Here is a 20,839-nt window from a genome sequence, read left to right as displayed (position 1 = left end):
ATGAGTGCAGGAGACAGTCCTACGATTCTATGTGTACAGGCACTCAAAAAAGAATCCATACAAAAGACAAGACACATTAGTTACATATTTCCAGGTCAACTTGGTCCTCATAAAATACATCAGTTTAACAATCATTCAGTAATTCACTTCTACTATCACTGGAGGCCAGAAAACAATCAGGATAAATTCAGGAGAAAAAATGTTCACTTACATCTCCTGACAAGATTACAGCTTCTAATTCAGATACCAAATAAGTAAAAGTTAAAAATAAGGGGAAATAGTCTTTGAGTCATGCAAATGCTCTTGGAACCCTCTTCCCCATAATAAAAATAGATGGTGTGCCATGAATACCAGCATGATACTGGTAAACACATTTTACAACACACATGTGAAATACAGTTTTTGTGGCGCTGAATACAGATATTCTCTGAAGGAAACATCTCCACACAGAAGACTCCCTTTGGGTCACTGGGCCAAAGACCTGAACACTGGGCTGTACCCCACAAGCTCATTATAAACTTTGTGTGATCATTAATATTTTACCAAAATTACTTTAGACATTCAATATAGGGAATAAATTTCTAGCTCTCTTCTCTCACAATCAGATGATTTAAAGCTATCTATCCATTCTACTAACAGACATGTTGTGTACAAGTAACAGGCGGACCATGCATTCGGATTTTCAAAGGAGTCTAAGGGAGTCAGGTGTCCAACTCCCCTGAGTGGTTTTTTTTTGTTTTTTTTTAAAAAGAGTATCTCAGCCTACAGACTACAAATAGCTGCACTGAAGGTTTTCACCATAGCAAAGTTCTTATGTTTTTTTAACAGGTTTACAGTATATAATCTCTCAGGCATTTGTAATTAATGTATAACTCCAATATCTAGCTGTCGCTCTCAACATTTCTCTAATCTTAATGTTTCACGTAGACCATATTCATGAGAGTTCTCCTTGAATTCCTTTGCTCTGCAGAAATAGCAATGAGAGACATAGGACAGCAAGACATCAGGTTCTTATTATACTCTCATTTTGAAGCATGGAGAATAACACACAAAAGTCCTTATGTATCAAGGTAAGAGTACATCCCTAGTGATGACGTTACTGAATCTATTACATTTTTCCTTGCCCCCACCCTGATCGACAGAAAACAGAAGATGAGACTGACAAAGTTGATCAAATATATATAGCACTAAAATGAAGAGTTGTAGGTTTACTAGTTAAAATAATCATTAACTAGCATTTCAGAGGAATTGTGTGTCTAAAGACTATGTTACCAGCATGGGAATACCAATGAGCCCCATATTCACTCCCTATGTAAGCACAATTTTCTGTGCACACACTGGCGTGAACCCTGTTGTGTTATGATGGCAATTTTCTGTCCATTGCAAAATTTGTCCAAATGGGTTTACACATTAAAATTCTATCACCTGCATACAATTATTACTGCACTAATGAGTGCATGCAACATGTGGAAAGTGCAGTTGAAGCCTCACTGAAAATGAGATCCAATACATATAAGTCTGGGAATAAGAGAAATTGTTACTATATCTCTCTAGAGGTACTTCCTTACAGTCACGGGCTCGTCTAGTGGCACTAACAGAGCTTGCACGACTCTTACATTCACCCTTTGGTTTATGCTGACTGTGCTTCTGCTCTAGGTGTTCAACTGCAGCTATGCAAAACTTTTCATTGCCCTTTTTGCCAGTACATAGGAGATCCTCTTGCATGATAGCTTGACCTCCCCGCATAAACAGAAGTAAATAAAATCACATCCCCTATGAGTATCATTAAGTTGCATATCTTATCTCTGCAGTGTAAGAGCCTCACAATGTATAGGTCATATTAGTGAATTATGGGACATCAGTCATGTAAAATAAATTCTCAGGCTAAGATAGTCAATAGTTTTCAAAGTTAAAAATAAAAAGAATTAGCGGTGTACTTCTAAGTTTCATTTTCATTTCTACATTGAATAAGCAAGCTGGTTATCATATTAGAGAGTGTGGCATCAAAACCAGAATATATCTGTCTGATTTGCACCCTTCGGTCTTTCTACACAGAATGCTTGGTGCTATTTATTTTGCTATATCTTCCACTGCAAACACCTGTACCTTCACTTGCCCTGCAGCTTGGGTTCTTCCTTTTTCGAACTTATATAAACCTGAAATTGATACTACTATGTGAAAGCAGCAGCCTGTATCTGGCTGGGATTCCCTTGCTACATGCCATAACAAGGATGGAAGTTAACCCTTCAGACCTCATTACTTGACAGAGCAGATTTTGCTAACAAGAGGAGCTCTTAGAATATTAACATTTCTGATGCCGATATAACACATAGGTAGAGAAATGTTGATAACCTGCAATGATCAAAGTTTACTGGGACTGAAGTAAAACATTTTGATAGTTGGTTAAATATTGCACAGTCTACGAGAAAACAAAAGCCTTAGATTTTATTTTATTTTTGAGTAGTGAGGAAACATTTGCTCCCTAATTCTTCCTCAAGCCCCTTTCCCTCTATGGTTACCTGTCTGTCGTGTGTAGTGTCTCCTCATCCTTTGCAAGCATTTTCACAACTAATACAATTGCAATTTGACTTCATTCTGTGCTTAGCCTCCTGTTCAGAGATTAATTCTAGGACTCAAGATCCAGTGTGTAGACAGCGGAGCCCTAAAGTTAACTATTTCCCTTCATGAGATCCCTAAGGGTGGCTCTCCCAGTACTCGACAGCACACACCATCATCTTTATTGCAATCATGGCTGTTACTGTGTCTCCCTATATTAGGGTCTGGTGCACAGAAGAGTCCTCAGCTGAGGGAAGGAACAGGAGCCTTTCAAAGTGCTTTGGCCAGTAGAGGAACTGTCATGTTAGTGACTCAAAACATTCTTCCTAGAATGCCTTGAAATTTCAGAAGGCTGTTTAAAGCACCTATATGTACCACTTTATCAAAGAAGAAATGTCATTGTAATGGTATAGTATTGCTGAACATATATATTTGAAAAGCCTATTACCCAACTTCACAAAGCTGCTACCCTTGTTAGCCCCTTTCTCTCTGCTTCAATATTCAAAAATTAAAATCAGAAAAGATCTTGCAGGCCATTTTGTCCATTCCCTCCCCTCATTTCTTCACTTTACGTACATGTATCTGGAGTGTATGTAAATGACTGCACATCATGTGATCTTCCAGCATTAGTCACCACATATATCCCCACAGAAACAGATGAGGTTATTTTCTGGTCGTGGTATGGTGGCACCTTCACAATAAGATGATTCTGTATCGCAAGGAGAGAGAGTTCATATTAGAAAGATTTCTTCATTATTTTAATTGCAATTTAAAAGGTAACTATTATCCCTCCAAAGCAAGCCAAATCAAAGCAACCAATGGACTAGCACAAACACCAGCAAATACGTTCTAGTAAAAGAAAACCTGTAAGAAGTGCAAGGGGAAAGGCGGTGAAGCTGTGCTTCTGTTAAAAGAAATGGACAACCATGTGGAGCTGAAAAGGACACTGGAATGTTCTGCCTATACAGTGCTTCTATGTAACATATGGCGTAAATGGGGTGGGCGGGAGGGAGGGAGGGAAGAGTGGGAAAGACATACACATACCCTTGAACTCTGGCCCTGATTCAGCACAGCACTGAAGCATGTGCTTAACTTTAAAAGCTGTGCTTAAATCCCACTGAAGTGTAAAAGAATTAAGTACACGTTTAAGTACTTTGTTGAATCAGGGCCTCTGTACTCAATATGAGAGAGGTTCAGGTTCTGGCAACTCAGGCAAAGAGAACCTGAGTACAAGAGTCCAGTTCATCTCCTGAATTCAAGATCTTTACCATTTCATAGGTACTGGCAAGTTATATAAACACAGAAGATATGAAACAGATAAAAGGACATCCACTTTGAAAGACCAGGCAAGGGGCAGAAGAGTCAAAGGACTGCAGAATTCATTTGTACTTCCCTCTCGTCCCTTTTATTCTGCAGCATTACGAGAGTTTTAGGATAATTTTTGCGTGGAAGATTTCAGTCATTTCTATCGCCTACCCTTTAACGATAACGTATTATGTGAATGCAGCAAAAAAGTCCTTGTAAATAAAACCTCCCAATTCAGTTTCCTAGTATTTGAAATTCTTTTTCTTCAACGACATTTGAATGAGTATTTGCAAGAATGTTCACAGAAAGCAAAAGTGTCACAAATAAATATTTGCTGGAGTATTCACACCAGATGTGCTTTTGCAGCCATTTGGAAAAGATCTTTTAATTCACACAGAAGATTCAAACAATTACAGACAACAAATAAATGTGTAAACATCCTGTGATGTTGCACTCTATATGATTTTATGAAAATATGTTAATGAGTGTGAATATAATGTAACTGGAATATGCTTTGTGCAAAAAGTCTCTTGTAAGGTTTCATTACAAAGTTTATAATCTACTGAGTGTGTTCATCCTATTTGTATGAATGCATCATTCTTATATCTGAAACTAGGAATATGAAATATAACTCTGAGGTCCTATTGCAGTGGTCCCCAACACATTTATATGTACCCGCCTAGTGCCCAGCGGGGGACAGAAGCTGTGGCCCTGCGCCTGCTGGGGACAGAGTGCTGCGGCTCCTGTGTTCTCTGTCCTCAGGGCTTCTCTTCAGCTTCTCTCTGGATTCATATATTATGTAATATTAAATATGATGTTTTTCGTATTACTTAATGTACAAATACAAAATAAGCCTTAAAAAATTGTTGGCGCCCGCCACACTCTTCTGAAAACATGAATGTGCTACTGGCCACAAAAAGGTTGGGGACCACTGTTCTATTGTAATTAAGCAAAGTGTGGGCCATTAATGGTGGTTTGGAATCTTGATGGCTCTCATTAACCAGAACAATTGCCTGTAGATGGCTCTGTTTACTTGTAAGCCTTCTTGTGAGTCAGGAAGGCTTGGGGGGTCTCACAATGACATGTGATCATGTCACCTGAACTGGAATCCATCTTTAACCTGGTGCTTTTCCATTAAGGAGGAGGGGTGGGAACCCAGAGAGGGACAAAGATTTCCTGCCTTGTGCAAAAGATATATAAGGGGGTAGAATAGAACAAAGGGGCTGCAGTCATGAGAAATCCCCTAGCTACCACCTGAGCTGGAACAAGGACTATATCAGGGGAAAGGATTGGGCCCAGACTAGGAAGGCATCCAGTCTGTGATAGATGCTTACTGAAACATCTCTGAGGGTGAGATTTTATCTATACTCACTTTCTTACTGTATTAGGCTTAGATTTGTGCGTTTTATTTTATTTTGCTTGGTAATTCACTTTGTTCTGTCTGTTATTACTTGGAACCTCTTAAATTCTACTTTTTGTATTTAATAAAATCACTTTTTACTTATTAATTAATATCAGGGGTGGGGGAGAACAGCTGTGCATCTCTCTCTATCAGCGTTACAGAGGGCGAACAATTTATGATTTTAGCCTGTATAAGCTTTATACAGGGTAAAACGGATTTATTTGGGGTTTGGACCCCATTGGGAGTTGGGTATTTGAGTGCTGGAGACAGGAGCACTTCTTAAGCTGTTTTCAGTTAAGCCTGCAGCTTTTGGGGGACGTGGTTCAGGCCTGGGTCTGTGTTTGTAGCAGGCTAGCATGTCTGGCACAACCAGGCAGGGCACTGAAGTCCCAAGCTGCCAGGGAAAATGGGCTCAGAGGTAGTCTAAGCACATCAGGTGGCAGTCCCAAAGGGGGTTTCTGTGATCCAAGCATCACACAACCCAACCTGTTTGCAAATACACCTCTACCCCGATATAACGCTGTCCTCGGGAGCCAAAAAATCTTACCGCGTTATAGGTGAAACCGCGTTACATCGAACTTGCTTTGATCCACTGGAGTGTGCAGCCCCCCCCCCCGGAGCACTGCTTTACCGCGTTATATCCGAATTCGTGTTATATCAGGCCACTTTATATCGAGGTAGAGGTGTAGTTCATGAACAGAAAAAGTACTGCTGTTAAATACATAGGTCATCCAGTCAGAGAAATGAAGCATCAGGTGATGTGGATTAATCACACAGTGTGAGTAGCAAATAAACATCAGCAGAAGCAATCATTAACAATGCACAGACCAACAGTTGTTCCCAAACTATCTGTCCAACCATTAGAAATAAGAAATTGGTAAAAACTGTGTTTGTGGGCAATTTACCAACAGAAAAAAAATGACCAGCTCCAGTCAGCACTGTTTGCAATATTATTTCAGCTTACAAGCCCCCTAACTGTATGCAAAGATTAAGTCAGTTACTGGGGAAAGTGTAACTAAAGAAAAAATTCAGCCAGACACAAAGAGCAGAGAGAAGATACAATGCTTTTCCCCCACTGATAACTTCCCAGGTGAAAGTCGTTGGCAAAATTTTAGATCCTTCCTTTAACTATGTTATATGTACTATAACCTTTTACCAACTATTACATATGGAGTCTCCTTCACTGGCTTAACTGTGAAGTTCCACTCTGAGAAGGGAGTATAGCAAAGTAGCACCATTTTACTCACATAGGTGCCTTGTATTTTCTGCTTATTATTTGTGTGTTAACACAGACAATCTGTTCTACGAGCTGTGCAAGTTATTTCTGTTAACCTTGCACAGCCAGCAAGAGCAAAATTTGATTCATTACACATTTTCATGTTTACTAAGTTTCCATTCTATTTAGTGTTTTATACCACACAGCCATCATGGTGGTATCTAAGCGCCCAATTACAAAACCAAGTTACATTTATGCAAACCCACTAACAATGGGGTTGCTTTAGTGTCACTAAGGGCATAATTTTGTGAATGGAACCTTTATTTTTCCTTATAACACACCATAAGCCTGACCTGGAGTCAATAAGAGAAATAACATGCAAGTTCACAATGCTATTTTTATTGTCAATTTTCGGACTAGAACTGCACTTTAAATTCTGTTTTTGAAGTTTTAAACAAACTGATGTCAAAGACATCATTCCATAACATTTCTTTAGATTGCTAGGGATATTAAATAATATTCTTTCCAGCTAAAACCAGTTTAGAAATCCCCTACAGCCAAGTTTGAATAAGACAACACTGCATTCTAAGTGGGTTTACACATCACACAGTGGGGCCTTCTGCAAATCACCCTCAGTGATTTGCCTCAGTGAGCCTTTAGTTAGGTTTTTGTATAGTAGCTTCTTCATTTATTCTCGATGGGTTGGGTCATGTTACCTCAGAACATTTATCTTCTTATGAAATGCCACAGCACTTCTGGTTAGCTAGAGCGCTCAATCCGCTGGCCCGCAAATTTAATCTAGAGGGCAGTGGTAACAGGGCACCTTCAGCAAAAGGTCCTCAACTCTGGCAGTCCAACAAGAGCAGCTAATTCCAGAGTCAATGAATTTCAGGATCACATTACAAAGTTACTTCTCCTAGGTCCTTCTGGTGGAAGGGGTATTATCTAGAGTTTTAATTTGAGAGTGTGTGTAGGGCTGTGTGCTTTATTGTAAAACTGAACACACCTAGAGCCATAGGTAGTCCAGTTTTACAGAAACGGAAATAGATTTAAAAAAGACTAGTAGGATGGGAACCAACTGAGGAATATCTCATCCTTGGGAAAGGGGTATGGAATGCCTCGTAGAAATATCCTTGGAAAGCAACAATCCCAATGAGACTTTTTTTTTTTTTAAATATAAACACACTAGTTGGGGTGGAGAGGGACTCCCACCAAAGAAAAGATTCTCTATATCATAGAGCTTCGCCTTCATGCTCTCTCTCTCTCTGGGGCTTAGTATTTTCCCTTACTAAGGAGGGCAGCTAAGTTAAACATGTTTCTGTACCTTTTTTATGCTGTTTTTCAATCTTAAAATTGACTATCTGCCTTAGTACTTGTGAGTTGGCAAAAGTACAACCAGATACTCAGTTTTGACAGACAGATGCTTTCGGTGTTAAGAAATTATTACTCCATTAAGTGCAAAAGTCTATGTTAAGGGAATATTAAGGTTCGAAGTCTGAATGGACCAAAAAAATCAAGTAGTAAGTAAATAAGTATGTAAAATTTTAGACTGTGCATGTGATAAACACATTGTTTTTCCTTATCTTTTTTTTTTATTTTTCCCCCAAAGTTAGCTAAGTATTATTCTTTACTTGTAGTGCTAACTGAAAAATGAAACTTTAGAGTAGAATATCTTTCTTAACATTAACAATTACCACAAAACTATTATGCTTCCAGTATATAGTATGTGAAATCATACTAGATACAATTTCCTTAATTATATTCTCTGCATTTTATGTATGAAGAGCAAGCCTTCCTGGTCTCTACTGGCCAAGACAATAGAACAAAGTTAAGAATCAAGCTTTTTTTTTTGAGTGATGACGCAGGGAACATTTTCAGATATTTGTATACAATGTATGAGTAAGTACCTGATGAAATAATTCCATGTCTATTTCAGCTTCTGCTTTCCAAGAGTTTTCATCTGATTTAAAGTAAAAAAAAAAAAAAAAAAAGAAGTAACTTTTATTGCACATTTATACAAAACTAAAATATTATTTTGGTGTCCTCAATAGAGTTGCTACTATAGTATTTGCTGCTTCATTAGCTCTTAAGAAGTGGAACAAAACCAAGTAGTAGGATTTTAAACCCAAACGTCCTCCTTTGCTCAGCCCAAGCCCCTGTATTTTTCACACTGACCAGAAATATCCTCTTGGAAGATCACTTTTGTTCCCTTAAGAAAGTTCTTGCCAATCAGAAAGACTTCCTCTTCCCCCTTTACTGAACAGCTGTGCAGACTTTTCTTGAGGATCTCTGGCACGCCAGCTGGTTGAGCTACAATAAGAAAAGAACACTAATAGGTATTTCCCTTTACATAATTTCAAGCAAAGATCAAAATCATTCCAAAACCTCTGCCTGTACTTACACAACAGATAACAGAAGTTAGCATGAAACTTAGGAACTATTTGTTTCCAATATTTCATTACACGTGAATGACCTGTAAATTCTCCATTTGGGTGATATGTACCCCAAAATCACTAACAAATTATGCACATCCCTTTTCTCATGAAGAGGAAATCATAGAAGATTAGGGATGGAAGAGACCTCAGGAGGTCATCTAGTCCAACCCCCTGCTCAAAGCAGGACCAACACCAACTAAACCATCCCATTTGTCAAGCTGGGCTTTAAAAATCCCTAAGGATGGAGATTCCACCACCTCCCTAGGAACCCATTCCAGTGCTTCACCACACTCCTAGTGAAATAGTGTTTCCTAATATCCAAACTAGATTGCCCCCACTGCAACTTGAGACCATTGCTCCTTGTTCTGTCATCTGCCACCACTGAGAACAGACAAGCTCCATCCTCTTTGGAACCCCCCCTTCAGGTAGTTGAAGGCTGCTATCAAATGCCCCCTCACTCTTCTCTTCCAGAGACTAAATAAGTCCAGCTCCCTCAGCCTCTCCTAATAAGTCATGTGCCTCAGCCCCCAATCATTTTCGGTGCCCTCTGTGTGAAGGAGATTGCAAGGAATGGTACAAACTGAACTAACTGCAGAAATTAAGTTCAGGTTTCATGAGTGCAACCAGCGCAAACCATTAGTTTTACAGTAAAAGAGACAGCATAAACTTATTTTTAATTGACTAGTTTTTTAAAATTCCACTTTCGGTTTTAAATTCCAGTATGGTCTGATTAAAAAACAAACAAACATTAATAACTTTTGTAAGGCGCTTTCTGCTTATCAGCATCTCTTTAGCAAGAGAAAAACTGAGTAACTATCTGATCATATATGGAAGCATTTCATCTGATTATACAAAATGTGCCCCCAAATGCACAAAGTAAACAAACTGGAAAAAAATTGTACTATTCTAGTCAACTATAGGAGCCTTAAGTCTTACAGTAAAGTGAGTACAACTTTTTCCACACAAAAATATTATTTTCAAGTTGTTAATGTCCCTTTAAGGTAGTAACAGTTATCTAATGATCCACTAATATATAAGCATGTTATTCATTTGGACATAAAGCAAAACTATTGCTGAAGCTGATCATCTATTTTTAGTTTAGAAGCAGCAAAAAGTTTTTGCATTGCCTGAACTACAGAGGAGTAATCAAACAATATTGTTTTGCTTTGTGTCTTCTCCATATGCAAGCAGATCCACAAGCAAATCTAAACACCTACAGGCACAACTCAGAGACAGCACAAAATAGCATGTTCAAGTCCATAAAAAGTTTTTTTTTTATGACAAAGCTTACTCAGTTCTGTGAAACTGAAGCCATAACAGATTTCAGTAAAACCATTCCCATAGTACCTTTACTTTTATTACATTATTGTTACTCTCTTAGCTGACACACTGGAGATTGAACAGATGACCTCCAGAGCTAAAAGTGTTAGCTGCTAAAGCTCTGTAGCTAAGGGCTGCAACAACTCATATCCTCTGTGAATCAGCACAGAGGAGGACTCAAACACACACTCACCAATGAATTACAATTATTACAGGCCCTCAATTCTCTGTGAATCAGAAGCCGATGGCAATATATATTAATGTACGTATTAAATTTTGTCCTTGCTGTGATTTATTTCTATGATTCTCAGACAACTCATCAGATAAGATTGTACCCTCATTAAATAAAAAATGGAGTGTCAACTGATAAAATAGTGAAAATAAATATAAATTATTGTAAAGTATTTTACTAACATTTTGGAGAACAGCTTATAAAAGCAATGCCTTCCCTTCTCTAGGATCCTACGTGTCAATAGAAAACTTTAAAATAGCACTTTGACTGTAAAACTCTTTTTTTTTTAATAATATATATGAAATTCCACTTCCCAATAGATTTCCTACCACCTTTTCTACTCACAGTTTAAGACCTTGGTGGCATAAGGTTGCCAAATGAGGCCTATTTTGAGGGTTCACATTAGTCTTCTACATATTAATTATATACAAGGAACTGGACTGTGACCACTCTGAATCATTTTACTTTTGACCTTTTAAAAAGGACCTTTTCTACAAGGGTTAAATTGGTTTGCTAGGTAATCATTAAATATCTATTGACTAAATCAAGGCAAAAACAGTGTTTAGAAAAGTTTTAATTGATTTATGCTTCATATTAAACATCAAAACTATTTAGATTCTGAACTCCTCAGGGTATTGAATGTGCCTACTTGCGTGCCTTCAACAGTGCCAAGGACACTGCTGGCACTCTCACAGATATACCAGCTACACAGCCCTATACAATTAAACAAGAACATTTTTAAGCTTTATAAGACATGAAAATATATACAAGTGCAGCAAAAGGTACATTGCAAACAAGTCACATTGTTAACATACCAGAAGAATAGGTTTATAAGCAAAAAGTAACTCAGTATAATTGAAATGCCACTATTCGTCCTGTATGTTCATTAGTGCTACTTGGAAGGCTAAAGATTAAGAGTAGTAATGCTTCTGTTAAAGGGAATGGGGAGAGGAAAAGGAAAAGGAAATAAGGTTACAGACTTCATGCCAAAAACAAGGAAATGTTCTTTGTATTGAGTTTGTTTTTTCCATGGCATATTTGACCAATTATTTTGATGCACTTGTTTATAAAACTACAGATAAGTATATAAAAGTTATTTAAATTATATGTATGTAACTAAATTTGCATACAACTAGGTAGTGGTAGTCTTTAAATAGTTAATATATTGGCATTAATGTAACAATCAAATCTTTCTCCCTTCTCCCTCTATATTTTGTATAGTTAAGGCAAACTTTTGTTTTCATACAACATTCAGTTTATTTCCCATTTAAGAGACCTGAAGTATTTAGGATCTCAGACCTCCAAAACACAATAAAAAGTTGTGGAGAGAGAATGAAACAAAAAGAAAAATGCAAAATCTTGTGGATGCTCTTACTCTCCATGGTCTCAAGGCCCCATTCCCGCTGGCAGGAAGGGAAGAAGCTCCCCCAATCCTCTTGCTAGCCCCACAGGTGGTGGCTCCTGGGAGGGAGAGGTTGCACAAGGAATGGAGAATAAAAGACATCCCACCATTCTAGTACTGACATCTCTGGGACTGACGCCACATGGGGTAAGAGCCTCTAATCTTCTGCTGCAATCTATGGTTTTGTTTCCCATATTGTTCAGTTTAATACAAATATTCAGCCCACACGTGTTTTCAATGCCAAATGGAGCATTCTAACATTCAGTGGTAAAAAAATTAATTTTCCATTGTCTTAATCAGAACTGAACTAACTTCTGACCTGATGAACTGCTATAACTCTATAAAGCTGTTTACCCACTTCTACTCCTGAAAGCTGGGCGGCGACAACTACATTTACAATATAACAATGATGTTAACAGCCTGTAGCTGAAAAGGTCATTTCATTTTGTGATCAGCTCAAGGCAATGCGGTCAAAAATGTTTCAACTTTCAAAACCAGCATGTGTCTTAATTACAAATCAGGAAATTATGACCTAAAAAGGATTAAAAAAACCAAACCTGACAAAGTTCCAAGGAAATTTCAACTCTAGGTTTAACAAGATTTTTGTATTGATGGATTTTTTTGTTTTGTTTCTTAACACAGAATATTATAGCTGGATTAAATGAAGCACAAAGAGGTTTATAGATGACTTGCCCTGAGGCAACACAATGAGTCACAGTGATTTAAATCAAATTAAAACCCAGCTTCCTCCGATTCCAATTTTCACTTTGCTACTTACTGCATAAAATTGGAGAGGAGGGTGTCTGGAGCGTTAAAGTTGAGCCATCTTTCCGAGTGATGTTTACACGAAACACCAATCTGGCACGGGTGCTTTTTTTCTTGGAACCAGCAATCCCTATTCGAGCTTCAACGTCTGCATTTCTCAACTTCAGTATTCCTACACAATCAACCCTAGCAACACACAACATTAGAGTTAGTAATCCAGTAGGGCTTCCAAAACTGCAACTATAAAACTTAACAGAACCTGGAGTTCAGTAGGTTTACCATCTCAATAAATCCATTCAGATTTGTTTACCGTGCAACAGAGTCAGAATTTTTTAAATGCAGTTAGAGTCCAAAGCAGTTCATGTGCCTTAACACATGACAGGGCACTGAAAATGCAACTCTAAGTGAGTTATATCACCCTACCTTCTTCTCATCCCTGCCTGCTTTGTCCAGGAGATGAAGAAGCAAAGGAAAAAGTAGTGAGAAACTATGAAGACTGCAAACCTAGAGAACTTCAATTTACTCCATATTAACTCTGCCAGCCACTCAATTTGCCTCTGCAGATCCCCACTCTGCCACTCTTGGAGACTGAAAAGCTAGTTCTGAGGGAGTAATGCAAACTAGGGATATGAAGGGCTACTTTACCAAAATTCTACCTCCACTCTAAGCTTCTATGCCACGATAGTAATGCCTTGGCTGAAAGCATGAAGAAACTTCACGTACTCACATGGTTGACTTATGGCTACTGGAATCTGGTGCAAGCAAATGTGCAGTGCCTAACACAAAGGGGTCCTGGTCCATGACTATGGCCCCTAGCTGCTAGAATAATACAAATAAATAATAAGTGGCAGACGCATGTGTGCCCTTAGTAAAAAGGGCCCTACACAATATCAGATATGGGCCAGCGGCACTATGCATGACACTTCACCAGCTATTTAGAAAGGCATTCCTTAGACATGGAATACCCCCTCACTTTTCATTACACGGAAGAGACTGCAGTAGTTATGAAAGACCTTAGTTCTGACATGCAGGTTATATTGTCCATCATTACCTTTGTGTGGTTCTGATGAATCAAAGAAAATATACACAGGTGTTTCTGATGGCTCTTAATTTCAAAAGATTGATATGGAGAACTGCTTCCATGGGAGACCGCTTGCCTTAGACCTTGCGGTCATTTAGGAGGGCTCCCCGGCTTATTAGAAAGGGATTTGTTGTTCGAATCTGCGTTGGTGGGGGCTGTATGAACAGAGATGCTTGGACATTGAATGGTTCTTTCCACCAGTCATGGGAGTGTTTGACATTTGAGGGCATTGATAGTGGCTTGCTTAGTCTGGCCTTGTTCGGAGAGTAGAGAGATTGAACCACATCTGCAGACACCTCATGAACAACAGGGAGTGTGGATGCTGCGATGTGTCTGAGAAGCTGCAGGCAATTCCTGGTTGATGTTTGTGGGCTGGCTTGGACTGCTCTATGAGACTCATGAGGGTGGTAAATCTGTGAAGCGGGAGGAAAAAACTCTTGCTTGTGCTACGTTGAGTTCGGCCCCAATAAACTCCAGGCTCTGTACTGGGGTCAAGATTGAATTCTGTGTGTTGAGCTGTAGGCTCTGTTGCGCAAATATGTGCATAGTCGTCTGGGTGGCCCACAAGGTGTCTTTGAATGAAGAAGCCCTGAGGAGGCAGTCATCCATGCATGGGTAGATTACAACACCCAATGTTGGCAGGTGCACGTCTACGAAGGAGAGGACCTTGGGGAATATCCTGGGTGCTAAATGGGAGCACTCTGTACTGATAATGGTTCTGCCCAAATGTAAATTAAAAGAATTTCCTGTGAGACTGTCAGATTGAAATGTGGAAGTAGGTATCTCGTAGGTCAAGAGTGAAAACTAATCTCCTTGCGCCAGAGTTGGAATAATGGCTGCTCGTGTGACCATCTTGAACTTTTGCACCTTCACATATCTGTTTAGCACCCTTAGACCTAGTATGGGTCTCCAGTCTCCCTTTGCCTTGGGGATCAGGAAATATCAGGAGTAAAATCCCTAGCCTGTGAGGAGAGTGGGGACTGGTTCTACGGCCCCACTGCACATCAGATCTACTTCCTGATGGAGTAGACTCTCAGCAGAAGGGTCTCTGAAGAGGGATGGGGAATGAGGGTGGGAGTAGGGGCAGGATGTGAAGTGGATGGTGTAACCCTTCAAAATAAACTCCAAGACTCATTTGTCCGAGGTGATGTTCTCCCAACTCCTACAGAAGAGGGTCAAGTGACTTCCAAAGGGATGTGGTAGGTCTATAGATAGCAGCTGCTGTTGTCGCAAGGAATGGTTGTTCAGGGCCCTGACCAAAGCATCAAAACTGATGCTTAGAGGACAAGGGTTGAGAGATAGAGGATCAGGAAGCTTATGGCTTCTGCTTTTGCATCCTGGATCTCTTATGTTGCAGCTTGCAATACCGCTGTGATGGTGGGAACTGAGGTGTTTGGGATCTGTGAGGTGGTTGTGAGCACTATTTTCTCATCTGTCCAGGTGGTGTTGATTCCCAGGGAGCGTAGCGTGGCTCTGGAATCCTTTAATGTGTGGAATCATGGGTCAGTCTTACCAGTGAAGAGTCTGGGATCTTCAAACAGCAGGTCCTCGACTGTCATTTGCACTTCCTTGGGCAATCCTGAAAGGTGTAACCAGGATGCCCGCCTCATTACCACTGCCATCAAGACTGAGCACATCACTGTGTCTGCAGCATCCAGTGCCATCTGTAGTGCTGTTCTGGCTATTAACTGCCCCTCTTTGACAATGGCCTGAAATTGTTCTTTTTGCTCCTCTGGCAAGTGATCAATAAACGTGTTGAGTTTCCCATAATTTATATAGTTAAACATAGCCATTACAGCTTAGTAGTTCAAGACCCTGAACTGTAATGTTGCTGACGACTGTGCCTTCTTCCCAAAAGGTCTAGCCTCTTCCAATCTCTATTATATGGTGTTGACTTGGCAAGATGTTGCTTTCCCCATGTGTTAACCACATCCATTACTATAGAGTCAGGTTGAGGGTGAGTAAAGAGGAAGTGAGGTCTCCCTCCTTTGGGGGAGGGGAGAGAACATAATTCTTGTAGACTCTTTTACATGTCAGTGCAATGATGGCTGGCGGCTGCCAGATGAATTTGGCAGGGTCCAGAAGCACCTCGTTAATTGGGAGGGCAATTCTGGAGGAGGAGGAGGAAATGTGGAGAATATTCACCAGCTTGTGGTGTGAGTCTGTCACCTTCTGTAAGGGAATCTGAAACTCATCTGCTAGTAAGGTCTGGAAAGAGTCTAAGTCATCTGCCAGCAATGGAGGAAGGGGCATCACAGCTTTATTTGGTGAGGAGGAGGAGGAGATGTTTGCTGGTGGGATAGTCTTTGCTTTGAGCTTGGCTTCCTGCCCCTCAAAAGTTTCTCTCTCGGGTTCCGGGGCTCTGGACACTGAAGCCATAGGGGAACCGTCTGGTGGACTCTCTCTGAGAGACACATGATGCTTGTAAAGTGTGGGATCTGTACATTGCCCATGGATCCCAATACAGGCACTGAGGGGGAGGAGGGCATGGGTGGTCATGGTGGTCCCCACAGATGACAGACAGTACCAGGCTTGAGGGTCGGAACGAGGGTGCGATTGAGGAAGTCCCTCTGTTGTAATGGTGGGCCACACTGTGAGGCCAGAGAAAGATAATCATTCTGGTCACTGCCCGACTCCTTGCTGGAAAAGGGTGGTGCTGACTGGCGTTCTGAGGGTAAATGGCCCAGTGCCTGTGGTGATACCTAGATGTGCTTGGTACTTGGACCCTGGTACCAAGTAGCGGGGATTCCAGTTCTTCCATAACCACAAGGTCACCTGAGAAATTGAACTCCTGCAGTATCATTGATACACTCGGTACCATCAAGGAGTGCCAGTGCTGACTTGTTGATACCGACTGTTGTTTATGTGAGGAATGCTCCAATAAGGGTTGCTTTGACACACTCAGTGCCGAAGATGGTTTTGTCAGTGCCTATCTTTTAGAGGTGGTACAATCTCTGTCTTTATCTCTGGGAGGCGGGGCCATTGCTTCCAAGCCTCTGCCCGTGGGGTCCTTAGGCAGTACCGGGGAGTCAGTGATATTGACTGAGGTGGGCGAACACACTGGGGATCCCCTCTGGCTGGCCAACAACTAGGTTTAAGGGCTCAGAACCCTTTTTCTAGTGGCTTTGCAGGGGAGAATCAGCTGACTTTTTTTGCAATTCTATCCCTCTGTAGGATCAAAGCTCTGAGGATGATCTCTGTCTTGGAGAGGTTTCAGGACTGGAGTCAGCTGGTGGTTGGAGTGCACCCTCCATGAAGAGAAGCTTTAACTTGAGCTCCTGGTTCTTATGAGACGTCACCTCATCTCTGTGAACTTCTGCAGAATAAGTGCCTCTCCAGGACACCAGACACAATGAGAATGCCTGTCCGTTACTATAATTGCCCCATTGCAGGAGAGGCACCTTGTGAAGGTGGGGGAACCAAGCACGTGATTGCCCACAAAAAACATGGGAAAAATTTAAAAGAAAAAGTTCTCTTTCCTCAGAATGGAAAAACAGAAACTAACTCAGGGGTCCCCAACGCAGTGCCCGCGGGCGCCTAAATGTACCCACGTCCTGGCCAGCGGTCGAGCATCTGCCGAAATTCGGCGGCATTTTGGCGGCGACGCCTCTGGATGATGTCACTTGCTGCCGACAAGCGGCGTCATCCAGAGGCGTCGCCGCCGAAATTCGGCAGCATTTTGGCGGACACTCGACCGCCGCCACAGTCCTTCGTCTGGTGCCCGCCAGACGAAAAAGGTTGGGGACCACTGCTCTAACTACTAAAAGGAAACAAAAAACTCCAAACATAGCTACTATTTATACTAAATGCTATCAAGAAGGAAGAGACTACTGCTCATGCCATTTGAGGCCAAAGGCGGTTCGCCCATGCAGCACTACATAGCCTTGAGGCAGACCACAAGGGAGGAAGGACGCACACGTGGGCTGAACAGCCACTGCTATCTAAAATCTCGGACTAGAGGTTCAGGGGCGCAAATACACCTACAGTGGAGCACCCATAGGGACACTACTCAAAGAGAATATAAGGTCTTTTTTCTAAGATGCAGATACAATTGTTAGATATCTTCTACAGACATAATACAAGGATGTGAAGGCTTCTCTTATGGCCAAACAATACTTAGTTTAGCATATCTATTACTAAGATTGCTTTGAAAAGTAGGGACTGTTGGGGCGGAATAAACCAACTCCCTTAACATTGAAAGCTTGCTCTTCTACTGAAGAGAAAGAAAGTCAGATTACTGAATGGAGTCTTTGCAAGGAGATAATCACTGAACAGTAATAACTGTAGTGAATAGTCTTATAGACAGTGAAGTGGTTTGAGAAATGCTCAAGCTATCATATGAAGAAAAAGTCAGAATGAGACATAACACCGGAAAAATCTTTATTAAAAACAGAAGGACAATGGCCAAGAAAAACTAATATCACAAAACAGCTGATCATCTTCTTTGTAATGAGCCAAATTTTGGAATAAAAGGACAGAGATTGATAGTAACTGTAGGCCCCATATTATATGTAGACACAGCTCTTAGTAACCAGTCAGATAAGGATACAGCTGCAGACCATGTCTTCAGAGGTGTGCATGGCATTTTGTGTTATCTCATGGGGCTGTCATGAAAAAATACCAGTTGGCATAAGAAGGGGTAAAATAAAGAACCCAGTATTGGTAAGGAATCTGACCTACTTAATAAATAAAATAAATACATAAATAAATCTAATGATATTTCCAATACATTTAAAGAAGCAGGGGGAGGTGGCATTGACAACAACAATTTGGAAACTGATCCTCTTAATCATCCCTTAAGTTTTCTTAAGTACAAATTGGGACAACTGTCTCTAATCACTTCCTATTCTTAAAGTCTCTGTTGTAATAAAGAAATATCAAGAATAAGAAACACATTCCTCTTTGCCTGGTGAGAACAGGTTCTATAATTTCTAGGTCTACCAGAAAATACTTCCTGTTTTAACAATATCATGAGCCAAGTCCCTGGAATGAGAGAACATGGAGGTTATCTTTTACCTTTCCTCCAATTCCCTAGTGACAAAACATGGTAAATCAGTGTCATAGATGGTCATTTGACCTTTCCAATTGAGGGAGATTGGAATTTAACTTTCAGTAGCCTCTAAAGAGGCCCAAGACTTTCAGGCTGATATCACTGAGCTCAAAGAACAGATGCTAATCCTACTTTTCTTTTTATTCATTTTGTATTAATTAGGGCCTGCAAGTCAGAGATCCAGATCACTGGTTCAACTTTAGGATAAAATTCTAAATTACAAAGCTAGGCATAGTGTTTAGTCACTAAACACAGAATGGACAGCTGAACCTTAAGCATCAAAGAGTCCAAATCATGCATTTCGAGAGCTCTAGACTCTCCTGAATGGTGGCAACAAAGGATTGTTTAAATGCTTCTGAAAAGTGACCATTTTATAACCAAGACGGTAGTTGTACTTTGTCATAAATGCCTGATTCGTTGCCAGTTTCACAGTCCTTTAACTAGGCCATGGATAGGACAGGAACAGAACAAACTGGGCTGGGGGAGTGCTAAAAGACTCTTTCTGCACTTCCCACTACCGACAAAGCCAAAACCTGCTGGACTCAGTTCTTCAATAAGCTCTAAAAACACTAACTGAGAGGGCATCCCTCTCTTTTTCCTTGCCTCTCAAAACAAAAAAGTTGAAAGAACAACTGCACAACATCTAAATCCACTGACGAATCTTCATGTCCTGCAAGTACTTACACAATGTTACAAATACTAAACAAAGAAAGTAAAACCCTAATATAAAAACTAAAGATAGAAAAAGCATTAAAAAAAGATGTGTCACAAAGTGAACACTGGGTAAAATAAACACTTTGGGTGAGCCTAGGGTAGGTTTTAAGGCATTTTCCTTACGATATTAGTCTCACTAGTATTCTCTCTGTGTCAAGGTATTCATATTTTAACTGCTTTCAAAACAGTTTGATGAACAAATCCAAAAAAAACCTCTGGAAGCAAGTTAATGAAGGGGAACATTAAGTTAAAAAACGGTATTTTGAAGGTGACTTGCTTACAAAAATTAATCTGTCTACTCAGTTTGTTTTCACATAAATTCTGAAAGCAAGCTATTCAGTGAATAAATAAAAAAGCAATTTCCATAAAGTTTTAATTATGTCAGACTACATTTAGGACATCTTATTTGTAGTCTTTATTATCTTGATCCCTGCTGTACATATGTAAAAAAAAAACCCACCCTCTTATTTAAGATAACAGCATCAAATTAACAAAAATAATGAGGAGTCTGGTGGCACCTTAAAGACTAACAGATTTATTTGGTTATAAGCTTTCATGGGTAAAAAATCCACTTCTTCAGATTTATGCCCAGATTTATGTTGTTTTTGTGGATATAGACTAATACCCCTCTGATAACATCAAATCACACCTTCAAACTTGATCCCTGAAGCAAAAAAACCTCTTACTGCAGTGGTTCTCAAACTTTTGTATTGGTGACCCCTTTCACACAGTAAGCCCCAGAGTGCAATCTTCCTTATAAAAAAACGTGGTTTTGATGTATATTTAACACTATTATAAATGCTGGAGGCAAAGCTTGGTTTGGGGCTGGAGGCTGATAGCTCGCAAACCCTGTGTAATAACCTTGCAACCCCCTAAGGGGGTTTGAGAAACCATTTGAGAACCCCTATCTTACTGTTTCATCCCAGAAAAACAGTGCAATCCAAAAAGAATTACTTACGCAAGTGTCATGTTGTTGCTAGGGTCAAGGCCAACCTCTATAACTGTGGTACCCTCTATGTCCACCTCTTTGCAGGGAGTAGTGTTTCGCCCAGTTACTCTGCAGGCCTGGTAGAACCCATGTGGCTTCACTCGACCAGAGTCATTACCCACAAACACTTGCAGAACCACTGGCTCATTGTGACCTTCCAGCTAGAACCAAGCAACAAGAAGTAGACAGTAAATTGACCTTATAATTTATTATGAAATCAGACATTTTATAAACAGTACAACTGAACTGCAATATTTCAGTTAAAAGATACATTGAACCTCCAAAAAACTGATTGAGAGTAAATGAACAATTTCCAAGGAGGGGGGAAGCAGAGAATTTCTATATAAATTTACAAAATGGCAGACTGATGTTT

General features: G+C 40.2%; 1 protein-coding gene across 1 annotated transcript in view; it reads right to left on the bottom strand.

Moving 5' to 3' along the window:
- Positions 1-20,839, bottom strand: part of NFAT5 (nuclear factor of activated T cells 5) — a 134,421-nt gene that overhangs the window by 37,519 nt on the left and 76,063 nt on the right. The window contains exons 5-9 of the mRNA XM_044987477.1: positions 20,437-20,627; positions 12,647-12,819; positions 8,655-8,789; positions 8,387-8,439; positions 3,133-3,265 (exon numbers count right to left, since the gene is read on the bottom strand). Coding sequence (XP_044843412.1) covers positions 3,133-3,265; positions 8,387-8,439; positions 8,655-8,789; positions 12,647-12,819; positions 20,437-20,627 — 685 coding nt within the window. The remainder of the gene's footprint in view (positions 1-3,132; positions 3,266-8,386; positions 8,440-8,654; positions 8,790-12,646; positions 12,820-20,436; positions 20,628-20,839) is intronic.

Source organism: Mauremys mutica, chromosome 14, assembly GCF_020497125.1.
Source record: "Mauremys mutica isolate MM-2020 ecotype Southern chromosome 14, ASM2049712v1, whole genome shotgun sequence".
Lineage (NCBI taxonomy): Eukaryota > Metazoa > Chordata > Testudines > Geoemydidae > Mauremys > Mauremys mutica.
The sequence above is the reverse complement of the archived record's forward strand: the minus strand, read 5'-3'. Positions and strand labels throughout refer to the sequence as shown.